Source organism: Perissodus microlepis, chromosome 14 (genome assembly GCF_051167445.1).
Source record: "Perissodus microlepis isolate ML-2025 ecotype Zambia chromosome 14, ASM5116744v1, whole genome shotgun sequence".
Lineage (NCBI taxonomy): Eukaryota > Metazoa > Chordata > Actinopteri > Cichliformes > Cichlidae > Perissodus > Perissodus microlepis.
The window spans coordinates 13,617,447-13,631,993 of record NC_140474.1 but is presented as its reverse complement, the minus strand read 5'-3'; the positions used below and the strand labels follow the sequence as shown (position 1 = coordinate 13,631,993).

General features: G+C 36.9%; 1 protein-coding gene across 4 annotated transcripts in view; it reads right to left on the bottom strand.

Annotated features, from left to right (window-relative positions):
- The window catches only part of plch1 (phospholipase C, eta 1), a 59,103-nt gene that overhangs the window by 25,633 nt on the left and 18,923 nt on the right, over positions 1-14,547 (bottom strand). For all 4 annotated transcript variants that reach the window (XM_084950343.1, XM_084950344.1, XM_084950342.1 and 1 more), the window contains exons 2-8: positions 12,297-12,443; positions 7,917-8,160; positions 7,417-7,546; positions 4,909-5,079; positions 4,258-4,351; positions 2,615-2,818; positions 1,862-1,982 (exon numbers count right to left, since the gene is read on the bottom strand). In XM_084950343.1, the coding sequence (XP_084806469.1) occupies positions 1,862-1,982; positions 2,615-2,818; positions 4,258-4,351; positions 4,909-5,079; positions 7,417-7,546; positions 7,917-8,160; positions 12,297-12,443 (1,111 nt within the window). The remainder of the gene's footprint in view (positions 1-1,861; positions 1,983-2,614; positions 2,819-4,257; positions 4,352-4,908; positions 5,080-7,416; positions 7,547-7,916; positions 8,161-12,296; positions 12,444-14,547) is intronic.

Sequence of the window (14,547 nt, the reverse complement as noted above, 5' to 3'; positions counted from 1 at the left end):
TAGCTGTATATTTCTGCCAACAATGTCTCAAAAATGAACAAAGTTAAGTTGAAAATAAGTTAAAGAACAGGCATACGACTTTTAATTAACTTTACCAAACATTTCAACATGCTGCCAAATGTAGTCACACTTTTTGTTTACTTACAGAAACTGAGGGTACTCCAATATCGTCTTTATTAGAAACAGATAAATGGTTTTATAACACAATCGCTGCCATCACAAGAAGCTGCAATACTGGATGTCAAATTGAGCCAATGTGGCAGCAGGAAGCTGCATCATTCAGCACTTTGTTTGGGTAATGTTGGACCTAACAGAGACAAACCGTGGCTCCTTGGGGAGCTAGAGGAAGTGCTGCTAAACAGATGGCTGGGTAATAGGTGCTATTCAGTGCCAGGAATCACAGTGTTCTCTTATTATCTACTTTCTGCAACTTCGTATTTAAACATTTCTGGGGAAACCTTGAATGTACTCACCAATATTTCGTTATAACAGTGTGAAAAACAGAAATTATGTTTATATCATGTTAGTGAGTAAACTGAAGGATAAATAAGCCAAACATAATTTCCATTTAGTATTCAAAGCTGTTTTCTCCCCCACTAAAATAATGGGATGTGTTGGTCGCGAACGAAATGGCTCTTAGAGCCGGATCTTTGACGATGCGAGCCGGCTCCTTATCGCGAGCTGTGGTTTTGTTTTTTTTTCTTTCTCTCACCCTCTCTCTCACACTTTTTTTCCGCTTCACTCAGCATGCGAGCCTTGTGCTTTACGCTGGGCAGAGGGGGGAGGGGCGGTAGTTACACTCAGTAGCACAGGAACAGAGCGGGAGGGAGAGAGAGAGAGAGAAAGAGAGCCAGGGACAACAACGTCACATTAGAAAGGTATAGTAATCATTCACAACTATTTTCAGTTGTGAATGATAAAGGATTCAGAAAGTTTATTCATGCAGGTCCATATGACAGAGAATATGCATGTTCTTTTTGTTTTCATATTTTAGTTTATATTTAATTGTGTTGTGGTTTGCAGTGTTTTGTGTTGTTACACTTTAAATTTGTAAAAGGAAAAAGCTGAAAATTTAAATAGTTAAAAGTTGAAATGTGAATAGTTGGTTTTTGTATTATATGATTTATTTATTATATTTTATGTAGCGTGAATAAATAAAAGTATATTTACGGTGGCCCCTACAGACAAAGCACATACAAACTCCAAAACACGTACAAACTCAGAAGCACATAAAAACTCAAAACACGTATAAAACACAACAGAAGTGCTCCAGAATGCTAGGTGCAGTGTTGAGCTTTTGTTACCTAGTGGCTACACAAGCCAGCAAGTACTAATGACCGGATTTGGTGTGTGGTAATAACAGGTAAATGAACTTTTTTTTTAAATTATTTGAATATATAGGAGTGCTTGTGTATAAATACACAAACAATACACATATGCTTTCAATTGTGTAATTTAAGTAATCTAGGTAGCTCTGTTTTGGAAGTTCAGTTCATGCTAGAAATGTGTTTTGGAGTTTGTACGTGCTTTGTCTCTAGGGGCCACCGCATATATTTATATATAAACATATATAAATAAAACCACTTTTTGTACATTAGTAATTCCTTTTGTGCATAATTTTATATTATTGTTAATAATAAATTAATGAAAGCAACAAAACAACCTGAAGAGCCGGTCCGGAGCCGAAAGAGCCGGCTCTTTTTAGTGAGCCGAGCCGAAAGAGCCGGTTCTTTAAAAAGAGCCGGAAATCCCATCACTAATAATAGGATAATGGAAGTGTCTAGTTTTCACTCTGTCTCTGTCCTCCAGACACACACATTAAAAAACACACACACATAAACACAGAGAAGTTTTGACTCACTGGTTATTTATGAAGGCATATTTATTGATGGTCTCTATGACAGACTTGAATGGGATCTTTGAGGTCAGAGTGTAGCCATGCTGGACCATCGGCTCTCCTTCGGGACCATCCCAACAGTCCACTGTAGGAGAAGAAGGAGCAATGATTCATAAATACTGAAACTATTTATACACAGTTCTCTCCTCGGAAGAAAATACAGCAACACAATGCTACTGCTGTGAGTTTTTAGTCTGTTATCGCTGTTCAACTTTCCATATGGGAAACACAAAATGTATTTGAATAACCTTTGATTTCACAGCTCTTCTGCATGTTTTTAAATGTTATGACCAGTTGGGGTATTACAGGTTGTAAGATTGTGTTTTATGTTGAGGTGAAGCTCTTTTGTCCCCAAAAGGATCCATGCAGTGAGAAAAAACACACACAAACAACATAATTTAGTACATGCTGAAATCAAGATCATTTTTTACTATTATGAGCCACCAAACATTTTTGTCTAATTACAGTACTACATTTTCACTGCAGACATACTGATTAGTTACAATATGAAAGGCTCAGGTGTTACTAGTTACATTAATGAGGGTACTGTTCTACAGTATGAACCATTAAGCAGTAGACCCAGTGATGTAGTGTAATGGAAGTCATCTATCATCCATTTAAATATTTTTACTTTCCTTTTTCCCACTTTTTCCTACATGCTTAATGTCTTCCGTGCAATGGGTCAGATCACACATTTAAATAGAGCTATATCTTTACCTTCTACACAGCGGCAACCAGACTGCAGCACCCAGGCATACATGTCAGACTTGGAGTGGGAGAGGAGCTGATCTCCAGTCAAGTAGGTGTTATGAGAGGAGGCGATGAAGTAGTTACACAGAGGCTGGTCCATGTCTTGATTTACCTCATGGTGCAATGGGTTGAAAATGTCACACGTTGGACAGCGCATGAAATTTGTAAAACCTGAAAGAAAAATATGAATTTTAATTAACAAAAGAAATTACAGGGGAAAAATAAACATCCATACTGAAACCATAGTTTCAGTTATGTTTTACAGCTTTTGTGTGAAATAGACTAACCCCCCTTTTTATATATATCTTTATTTTTCCTAAACTAGTAAAATGTTTTTTTCTTTTTTTGAATAACAATCCATGGGATTATTTCAGAACTTCTACCCACATCTCTTGATCACCAAGTCAGTCTCTACAAAACTACAAATGGATCACAAATAACTCTAAAAACCACAGCGCTGTGGTTTCAAGCCACACTGTTATATATACTTCACATTGTTAACTTTTGGGGGGGTGGTACAGCATGAAGGGGAGTAAGAAGGAAGAAAGTTTCCTTTCATCCAGCGAGAATGCAAAGAAATGAGACAGGAATACCAAGAGCAAGCGAAAATAAGGAAAAGAAAGGAGGGAAGAAAGGAGAAGCAGAGAGTTAATGTGGGAAAGCAGACTGAGGAGGAGAATTAAAATAAGAAAGAGATTTAAAAAATGTAGCATAAATTTGGTGATTGATCACATGTGCCTGACCATGGTATATTGAGATTAAGTTTAGATTGTAACAACACACTTGGAGGCATTAATATTAACATCTGTTGGAAACACAGATGTTAAGAGACCAAAAACTGTACAGCACATCTTTTTCTTCATGCTATAGAAAAACATGTACATCCTGTGACTTCTATTTGGACACCCATAATTCAGAGTTGCAACACGGTCATACCGATCTGGTTGGCCAGACATACAGACAATGGCGGACTTCATGCCTCAGATGACAAGATTAGTCTTACCCCCTTGTCCTCCCACCCCTCATCTACTCTGGCCTCACTGACTTTTCTCTTTTCCACCACCCACATTCTGATTTGCCAATTTTCACACTTTGGCTGTCCTCATCCATCCTCACGCCTTCTCCTCCTTTAAGGTCACCCTTTGAGTACATGGGATGATACTTAAAATGACACTCAGAGATAAAAATCAGAACCATTCATGGTCCTCCTTTTATAGTTCCCATCATTTCTTGCCAGCAGTTTATAGAATTTCTATTATGAGGATTGGAATTTACAGCCAATATTAAGAAAAATTGTTTATGAATGTCAAATATTTTTATGAATTTTAACCTGGAGACATACAAATAATGTTTCATAATTTAATTTTTATTTTTTTAACTGGCCCCTTTGTCACCTCCAAATAACCAAAATGGCATCAACTCTATCAATAGCTGGTCTTGATCTTAAGAGTATGAAAACTAATTGCAAATAAAAGTAATAAGCATTGGTGTTGCAAAGTGATGATGTGCCATGACAAACACAGGGAAGGAAAGAGAGAGGCTGACAACGTCCAAGATTTAGAAATGCAAATAGAAAACTCTGAAAGGGAGGATAAAGAAGTTAAAGTTACCTTCAATCCCCATAACGCATTGTTGTTTATTTTCTTCTGACACTTCAAACTTGTCAATGATTTCTGCAACATACTCTGGAGTCACATTGGTCATCTATACAGAAAAAAGTAACAGAAAATGTGAAAAGACCTATATTTGCAGCATTTGAAAGGCAGTAAATACCCAGTTTCATTTAAGTCTAGAAGGTCAAGGTAGTCAGTGTTACTTCCCATTTTTGTACTAAATTCAGCAGCTCAATTTTAGAAACATATTAACCTGAGTATATTAGGATGGGAACAAAAAATGGGGCGTGATGAAAAATTACACCATTGAAATGTAAGAGAAGTAAAAACTCTGTAAGAAAAAAGAAAACCTTGAGAAGAAAGAAAAAGAGCATAGAAAAGTCATATAAAACAAGCCAAGTGCTCCCATGACACAAACCAATTTTAGATGCAATACATTGGCTTAGTGGAGCAGATTCCTCTGGGCAGACAGCTTAGGCAAAGGGAGTTAGACACTGGAGCAACAAGAAGAGCGTGAATAGGAATATAATGAATCTCTTTTCTGAGGCCAAATTAAAATTAAGAGAGCTGATTTTTGAGACTCTGGACGTCTCATTATAAATCTGTGATGGGTTTTAACATCCTTTGCTGAGAATTCGATTGGCGCACCTTTTGCTCGTTGTGCAGGAAGTTGACCAGTTCTTCAGCTGTCAGGTGGTCCTTCCTATCGCTGTATGCCATCATCAGCAGGTACAGATCCCGTCTCAGAGACATCATCTTGTAGAAGACAGAGAACTCCTCGTATGTGAGAGTGCCCTGTTGATCATCTGTGTCTGCTTCCTGTGATGATGACAGAGTGATATGTCATTGGCGATATGACTATAGCTTGGAAAGCCCATTATTTTCATGCACACTCAAGCTCTGCAGTGTGATTATCAGCACAAGGCTTCTCTGAGACAGAAATTCTGCTCATTGTTTCACAATTAAAACTATTACGATTGAACGTTGTTGTACTCTGTGTCATGTTAAGTTAATCTTCTTCAGTTCTGAATAAATCTACCGTTGGCGCTTGTTCTTCCCAGTGAAACTGTAGTTCAATGTGACATTTTGTCTGCAGTATGAAAAGTGCCATGAGTTCTTCCCACCTGTTAATTTATCTGTTCCTTGATATTTGATCCAAATGATCATAATGCAAGAAGTTTCATATTCCATGTCCTATAAGTGAAAAGCTATTATCCTACCAACATGCAAATAGTCTTAAACTGTGCAGGGGTGCACACGGTAGCTGCATACTGTCTCATCCTTTTACACTCATACAGCACAGGTTCACACTAGCACCAAGCAGACACCATGGACCAGCATTTTTTCTATATATAAACACATTACCACTTTCTCTTTTTTTTTTCTTCCTATACTCATATCTCACTAGATGTTTCCAGGGGACATACACAGCTGAGCTCGCTCCTTATTCTATCCTGCCACCACGCTCCACCGGCTCGGTGGGATCCAACATCTCATATTACCTGGATCTCACAGAGGCCCATTCGACACTAAATCTAATAATACTAGCTAATGCCTCCATCGCAATCCCATAATGAGTTCACTGTGAGCATTGGGGACTCGATCATAGACAGAATCTACACACAACGAAAAGGAGAAATCACTGTGATTGACTTGGAATACATGGACAGAAAACAGACAGACTCTGGATATTTTAAGCTCCAAAAGCTGTTCAGGTGATGATGTCTCCTGGTGCGTCACTGGAAAAAGATATACTGAGGAAATTTTCTTTCTAATCTAAATGCAGAGACTGAACACTTTCAATTTATTCCATTGTGAGAGGATGAAATATTCTGAGATTCACTGTATCATCTGTGAACTAATGAAAGACTGGAGAAGAGGAGGCTTAAAGGGGTTAACACTGTTCAGATTTTTCATATCAGCAAATTAGATTTATTTTAAAAAATGATGTAATTCTTGGCTTAAATAGGGATTTACCACACAACATGTTCTCATGAAGAGCGATTTAAAAGCTTAAAGGCACTGAAACCATTTCTCAGCCTCTTCATCTGAGCAATAGGCCCACCAATGATTTCATTAAGTATGGTTTAGCTGAGTTTTTGTTTTTGTTAAATTGAGAGAACAACAACACTTCTCTGATGTAGTCATACCTGAGCAACTTGACAGTTGTGGCCCTAGTTGCCTATTGTGCCAGGACACCTACACAGGCAATCAAGCGGTTGAGTTTTATTTTTTTGATGATGGGACGTAAGAATTAATTAATCGGCCCAGTTAATTAACAAATTGTCAGATTGTTGTAATTACTTCTGATGTCTTTGTGGCTGGATACATTTGTTGGGGAGGGAGTGCCATGTGTCATTTATGTTTGTTTTTGTGGTAATTAAAAGTAAGAGCTTTATTTTTAATGCTGTACGTTCCTAAAGTACACAATAATTAACATTAGAAAAGCCTGCGGTATATACAGTCTGTGGCAGGGGGGCTACAAGAGGGTCCAATCCTGCCCAAAGAATGGCTTTGAAAAATGTGGACATTTCAGATGAGGAGGGCATAAAATGTGAATGTTTAACTGTATTTACAGTCTCTTAATTATAAAGATATAAAAATTACTGATCCATTAAAGGTAAATAAAAATAAATAATAATAGAAATTATCTGTGAATTCACATATAATTTATTGCTTTATTTCTGCCTCTGCAATCCCAGTGAACAACAGTAATTAGTTTCCTTGATTTACTCCAGCTGCATTGCTTTATAGTGTAGAGAAGCTAAAACCAAGTTGAAAATGGTGTGTTGAAATTGCAATAATTTTTCTCAGGGCATCTCTTGGGTTGAATGTGTACTTAAACTTATTTAGACAGAATGAAACTGGGCTGTATTTGCCCCATGAAGAAAAATGAGACTGACACTCCTGGTTTCTGCAGCCGGTACATTCCTCACTATCACTACTAAAATATTCTTTTCCTATAAAATTATCTCATGCATAAGGGCTAAAATACTACTAAATATCTCTAACATATATATTTGAATTATACACAGGCATAATAATTACAACAGCTGAGCTCCTCTAATGTGCTAAAATGGAAAACCTTTATGTTGACCTAAATATTTATATACAATAAATTATATAAATTGATTTGGAATGGTTTCATATTCTAACCTGAAACATTTGCTTGACCTTCCTGCGTGGCAGATTGACATTCAGCTTATGAAGAAGTTGGTAGATTTCGTCAATGTTTAGCAGGCCATCTCCGTTCTTATCGGCCTCTTCAAATGTCTGCTTCATCCATGTGAGACACACACACACATTAAGGAAAAAGACGTAGGTTTTATGTTTCTATGTTTATAAAAATTGTCAGGATCATTTTTTGCATTTCCACTTGTTTAATAGGAAACACTGACAAACATGGATGAAAACAGTTTAGGCAAAAATATGCTGATTGCCAGCTTTAATAGTAGAAATAATTTTTTTGACAACGTGCATGAATGCAAAGTTATTTTCTAAAGGAAAACAATTATACTTTGCATTGTGGTGAAGAATTTTATTTTAAAGGATTAAATGTTTCCTTCTGAACTTAAAAAAATATGAATACAAAACTCTTTTCCTTCCTAGAAAACCGATGTTCATGATTTCTCTGTAGCTATTTGTTTAAAGGATATTGATCGTGTGTACGCTGGCGTTTGGCCAAAGAGTCCTCATCACTGATTCCGGCCATCAGGTAGCGAAGACCAGTTATCCAGGTTCTGGCTTCCTCTGCATTTGATGTCACCAGGTCAAGGGACTCCATGTGGTTTCCATGATAAACAGTGAAACAGCAGGCAGGGTCGAAGGTGCCATCCGCATGCCGATGGAAGATGTCCGACTGACCGCCCTCTGTCACCTTATACAGTGAATCGATGGTGACTGACAGTGAAAAGAAAAGATGGAAAGAAAGGAAAAAATAATAAATTAAAAAGGCAGCTTTTAGGTATCACTAATAATTGTCTCTCTAGTTAATACTGAATAACAACTTAAATGAAAGACTGCTGATATGAAACTTTTGAAAAAAAGTAGCTAGTTAGTTAGTTGGTATAATAGATGTATTATAGTAGTAAAAACTAAAGCTTTGGTATAACATTGTTGGTAAATATATATATATATATATATATATATATATATATATATATATATATATAGATAGATAGATAGATAGATAGATAAATTGAAAAGTGATAGAGTTATGCCATCTGTTTACATTTAAGACACAGACATTTATCCCGTGAATGCCCATTTGCTCTAAATTAAAGTGTACTATAAAATATTGATGTTTGATCTATAGTAAAAATGAAAAAAGCAGCACCCAAACACTTTTTAAAAAAAATCAATAAAAAATTATATGCATTTGGTTCAGTTTAAATTTATTTATATGGAGCCAGTTGTCTCAAGGCAATTTATATTCCAAGGTAAAGACCCTAAATTATTAAAGAGAAAACCCCAACAACCACACTATTTCAAGTTAGTAAACACTTGGTGACTATAGGACAGAAGAACTCCCTTTTAACATGATAAAACCTGCAATCTACCATCAGGTGGGGGCTGAGAAGAGAAGAGAAATAAGGAGAGAATAGAGTTTTTAAAGATGAATTCTTAAATTAGGTTGAATGGGCTTGAGGGCTGGAAGAGACAGGATGGAAAATTTAAAGTTCATTATTTGCTGACAAATTGAAAAAAAAAATGGATTAACAAAATTAATTGCCTTTAACTTCAAGAAACAGAAGAACCTACAGAAGCATAATGACAAAAACACAAAGCCAGCAGAACATAAAACAAGGGATAACATGAAAAGAACATGAAAAGCTTTTTGAAAAATCACCATGATTAAAAAGATGCCAGTTCCTTCACACACTGCTTTTATGTGAAATACATAAAGGCAGAGAAAGAACATAAGCTGCTCCTATACGCTGCAGAATATCACAGCCTAATGAGATTTCAGTATAAACCCAGATAACTATGAGTCTGTGCCTTTGTGAGGAAAGAGAGAGTGCCTGCAGTAAACTATGACCTTTGCTGAATCTAAAATCCACTCAATGCATCGCTTCAAGTTGCTGCTTTTTTCCTTATGTCTATAAAATGTTTTGTTAATGACTCTCATCAACGCACAAAGCCCTTTACTCAGAAGAGTAAACGTTTTTGTTTTAGCATAATATTTAAATGACTAATTAAAGAATTGATGAGTTTTTCATTAAATTAATTGCCTCTCTACTCATCCTAAAATAAATTTTGTTATGATCCATTCCAAAATTATCCACCATCACACTCTTACCATGTCACTTCCTGTTACATTATCTCATCTCTGAAATCCTGCTACAGTATGACAGAAAGTAACAATATGGCCGCCTTGTTTTGATACTGCTTAGAAAGACACACACACTTTCAAAGAAATATTCATGCAGCTGTTGTGTGTTTCTCTTAATCATGTCAATGGAGAGTATCTAAGAGGCTTATCTAATGTTGACAGTCTACTCACAGACACACACAAACACACACACTGCCATGTACACATGTAAGGACAGGTCTATAGACAGATGTATGCCTCAGTGGGTTGATATAAAATTAAAAAAAGTGCTAACGATGCTTTGAGGGGGCCGTGAAACATATAACGATAATCCTCTCAGAGCCAGAGCAATGTGGCAAACTCAGATTATTAAACTTCAACAGACATTCCAGGAAAAAAAAAGGTTTACTGCTGCAAAAAAAAAAAAAGGAAATGGCCACAATCTGTCAAGCACTTTGAAACATGATATGTGCTAAGAATAAATAAATAAATAAAAGTATTATTAGTGCTATTATTATGTAAGTAGAAATAATCTTATGTTGATAGCTTTTTATAGCTTTAACTGTTGAGTATTGTACTAGAAACAGTACAATGTCTAATAGTGCAACATCTGCGTGATCAGACAATTAGGCATGCAAAGAGCAGAGTGGGGTTTGTAATCTCACTCTCATTTGTTTAGATCTAAACAACAAAAGTGCCTTGTTTCAACCCATAGCAGATTATTTTTTTCTGTATTAAACCAAATCACAATCTTTCCAACAAGTTACACAGGTGTAAATAACAATATATAATACCAATGCCATTATTTTAGGATTTGTTTTTTGTTTTTTCCAAATTCAGCAATTCATATTAATAATCTAATGAATGCCGCAATATTTTTTGGTCTTCTTTAGACCATTGTTAGGAGGCGGCTATGCAGCATAATGATGTCATGATATATCACAGCCAATTCAAGTTTTGAGTGTGTAAACATGATGTTACTGTTGTGAAATAAAAATGACACAATGCTTTCGTGGGGTGCTAAAGATGTATAAAAACAAACAGGTCAATTTAGCCTGTTGGTATGCAGTTGCTAGGCAATATTTTGATATCATAATATCTGTATCCATAATATACATAGGAACGTTGAGGGGCCTAATATGTACCATTGTGCAAATTTTAGTCAGCTACTGATTTTTTAAGAGAACTTCACTGAGATAAAAACATTTGTGTGTTATAGTAAGATGCAGCGATCTTAGAATATTACAGTAATGTATGACACAGTACTTTAATAGTAGCACTTTATAGCACAGTCTTGTTGGAGCTAGCGGTGAGCGATATACTCTATGTATCACAAGTTTTTCCACGTACAATGGTTAAAATGGCTTTATTGTAACCACCAAACATAAATTGCACAGGCAATATTAAGCTGTCTGCATGTAATTGACTGAGTTTATTTTTTCTCCCACACACTGCGAATGCATCATCAATCCAACCCTCCCAACCACTGTGTTCACCATGCCTATTTATATTCTACCAGATAAGGAAAAATATGGCAACAGCATCAATTTCAGACGAGCGAGGGAATGCGACTCGTTGTCGTTTGGATATAACAAGGAGGATGTTGCACAAAATGTGGTAATTTGCAAAACATGCTGTAAAACTATTGCCGCAAAATGCAGCAGTACCACATATTTATTCCACCAGCTGAAAAGTCATACAGTGTAAAATGAAGAATGTTTTAAAGTCCACATTTTCCTCATATTCAGTTGGAACACAACTGAAGAAAATTAAGAAGGACAATCACCTCAGCAACTAAAGGGGCAGGCCAGCAATTTGAGGCGGACTTGAGCAACTAATGGGAAAAATCAGAACATGAAACAGAGAAATTATCTGATTTTTATTAATAGATATATCTCATGCTGCAACTGTAAAATGTCTGCACTCTACTTTGGTCATATGGCATCTTGTGGTAGCAGCCACAAAGACACTACAAACAGAGTTGGGGTTGATGGATGGGTCCACAAATCACTTGATTTAACACAAAATACTTCTGCTCATTTCTGATTTTTAATCAAAAATATACACTACTTTCAATCGTGAGTATTTCTCACTGTAACAAAAGAGCCTTTTTCAACAAAGAAACCTTTCCCAGAACTTCTCTGGTTGGTCAACTCCTCTCAGCATTTGTTTTCAGTCACTATTTTGCACTCTTGAGTTACAAAAGCAACCATTTGACCAATAGACTAGGTTAAAGCATAGTATGGTTGCCTGTAAAAACTACATTTAAAAAAACATCCAATTTTTTGATATGTCAGGGGATTAATGTGCTTGACATTTAAGCTTCAGTACAAATCTTTGGACCATAGTGGAAATGAGGCCAAAAAAAAAACTGTCTGAAAGAGTCTTTTAAGGTCCTCTGTTTTATTTGTTTTTGTGCCTGAGCCTCACAGATGTTTACTCTGAAATCGCATGCACAGACTCAAGGCAGATCACCCATATGGTCACTTAGGTTGAAGGCTTGTACAGTGCTACTTCTTGATGTGCACCTTCAACTTAGACAAACTATGAAAAAAAGTTGTAATAAAGAAGATTTTTTCCATTAAATGTATCCACGATGTTTAGAAATTATACCATAATTTGATAGAAAGCCGGACAGAAGGACAGATGCAAAAAGAGTTTGTGTATGTTATTTTGAATCTGTGTATCGATGCAGAGGAGTGCGTGTGTGTGCACGCATACTCACTCTTGGCCTTCTCACTCTTGCGTGAGGGCTTCCAGCGGATGCAGGAACGATGTTCATCCAGGTAGAAGAGCCTTACCAACCCTTTGGATCCAGCCTTCAGCTTTACCATCTGTGTCCCTGACTGCATAACACTCATGCATCGCTCCACTGCAAATAACGCAGACACACAAACACAAACAAGGTTAGCAGAGAACCATATCAAGACAAAAAAAGGAACAGGTGTTTGGCTTTAACTGTATTTTCTCAGGAAGAAGTGTGGCAAAGTGTCACAGAGTCACACAGTTAGTAGTTGAGCCAGCAGCTGATGTGGGTCAGACACCAAAATGAACAGAGGTTCTTCTGTGTAAACACACAGGGCTGCTTTTCTGTTACCCCGCTGACCTCCCCATGAGAGCAGCTCAGAGAAGGAAGAAGTAGAGCGATCTCAGAGAGAGAGAGACTTGTCTAATGTGTATGTCTCTGTTCTAAGTTTCACAGAGAGCCTAAAGAACTGTTTGAGAAAAAAAATCTTCACATTATGATGAAGCAGGTGGAAGCTAAGATTGGGCTGCATTAAAGGCTGCTGAATTTGTTACATACCTCTGCAGATTTCTTCAGTTTTAGTGTTTCAGTGGTTTCGGGTGTCTGTCTCTGACATTTCCCCCTCTTCCCCAATCCAGCTGGATTGAATGCAATTCTCTTTGAGGGTCTCACAGTATTGAATAGATTTCTCCAATAAACGGAAATAATTCAAAAGCAGAATCTGTGTTGCTGCTATTCTGGATTATCTACAGACCTCACCGTGAACAGTATGATTTAAATCTATGATTTGTTGATGTTGTCTTTGTGGAGAAGGGTTTATGGTGACTGGATTTAGATGAATTCACTCCCCGGCTTCAAGGTTTTGGTGTGTGCACCTGTGCCATCGTTGCTTTTTTTTTTTTTTTTTTTTGTTAAGTACTGTGGCATTTTGATGTCTCGGCCCATCAGCTTTAACATGAAACACACACACACTTATCGCAAACCGATGCTTAACATTTTCACATTAAACACATTAAACACAGGCAGGTGAAGGTCCACTCTCTGTCAATGCACTATATTGTATATATGTGTGTCTACACTATACTAGGAACTGAAAACTCAATTTCTGGTAGTTATCTACTGGAAAAGGTTCAATTAAAGAGACTTGAAATGAACAGGAGTATGGCAAGGAGGGGGCAGGGTGTTCTGAAGAGGAGCACAGAGGGACTGAAATGATGGTAAGAATTGACTTTGTGTTTGATTGCTTGACTGTCTAGCACTGTCCAGCTTTGAGAAAGGATAAAAGACAAAGCTTCAAACTTTTTACTTTGCGTGACAGCTGGTGGCAGAGATATAGACAGGGATGACAGCAGAGAGAGGGAGAGATTTCCATCCTCATTAGTGGAGTGTGTGTACGCCTCTGCGTGTATGTGTGCGTGCATGGCTGTGCATATTTCATGTTTTCACATAAGTATGCATCATTTCTGTGTTAACATGCATCAATCCACACATACATGGATGCAACACTTAAATAAAATAGAGAGGGGAATAAAGAGGTTAAACAGAAAAAATGTTATGAAATACCTGAAAGGTTAATATTTTAGTGACAGGTATTCAAATATTTGGCCTTAAAACAAGGCTGACACACTTTTAAAAGCCTCCCCCTCTCTTGACAAGACTGCATTTCCCAACTGTTAATAATCATTTTAGTTTAATATTAAGTTTTGACAGTGATAGAACAGAAACACACGGTTGGAGAGCAAACTCTGATCTTTCACTTATTTACTTAAAAGATCAGACCCGATAAGAGCAATTTTATAGATATAGCAATCCATGTGTAAAAGAGACACAACAACAAGCATGACACTGTAGGGAAGATCTGAAATATACTGTGGATCATATAGTGACAAAGACTAGAACTGCCAGCTTCGCTGCCTGCTTTCTGAATCTGCTATGAGCTAAATTACTTTCTTAAGGAAAATTCAACTAGTAAGATGTTTGCCAGCATGAGTGCTGGTGCCAAGTCCTGAAGGCTAAAGCAATCTCAAAAGGACATGAATCATTTGTTGCCACTGAAGAGTAGTGATAGTAAATTACCATCACACTCCTTGTTTGTTCCCTGTTCCCCTTTTCATCCTATGTAAACACAATTTACATTTCAACCAGAAGTCACATTTTTTTTCAGATAAAGGTGAGAGAAAACACACCAGACAATCAGTGACAAGCTTTAGAATCGGATACAATGATTCTA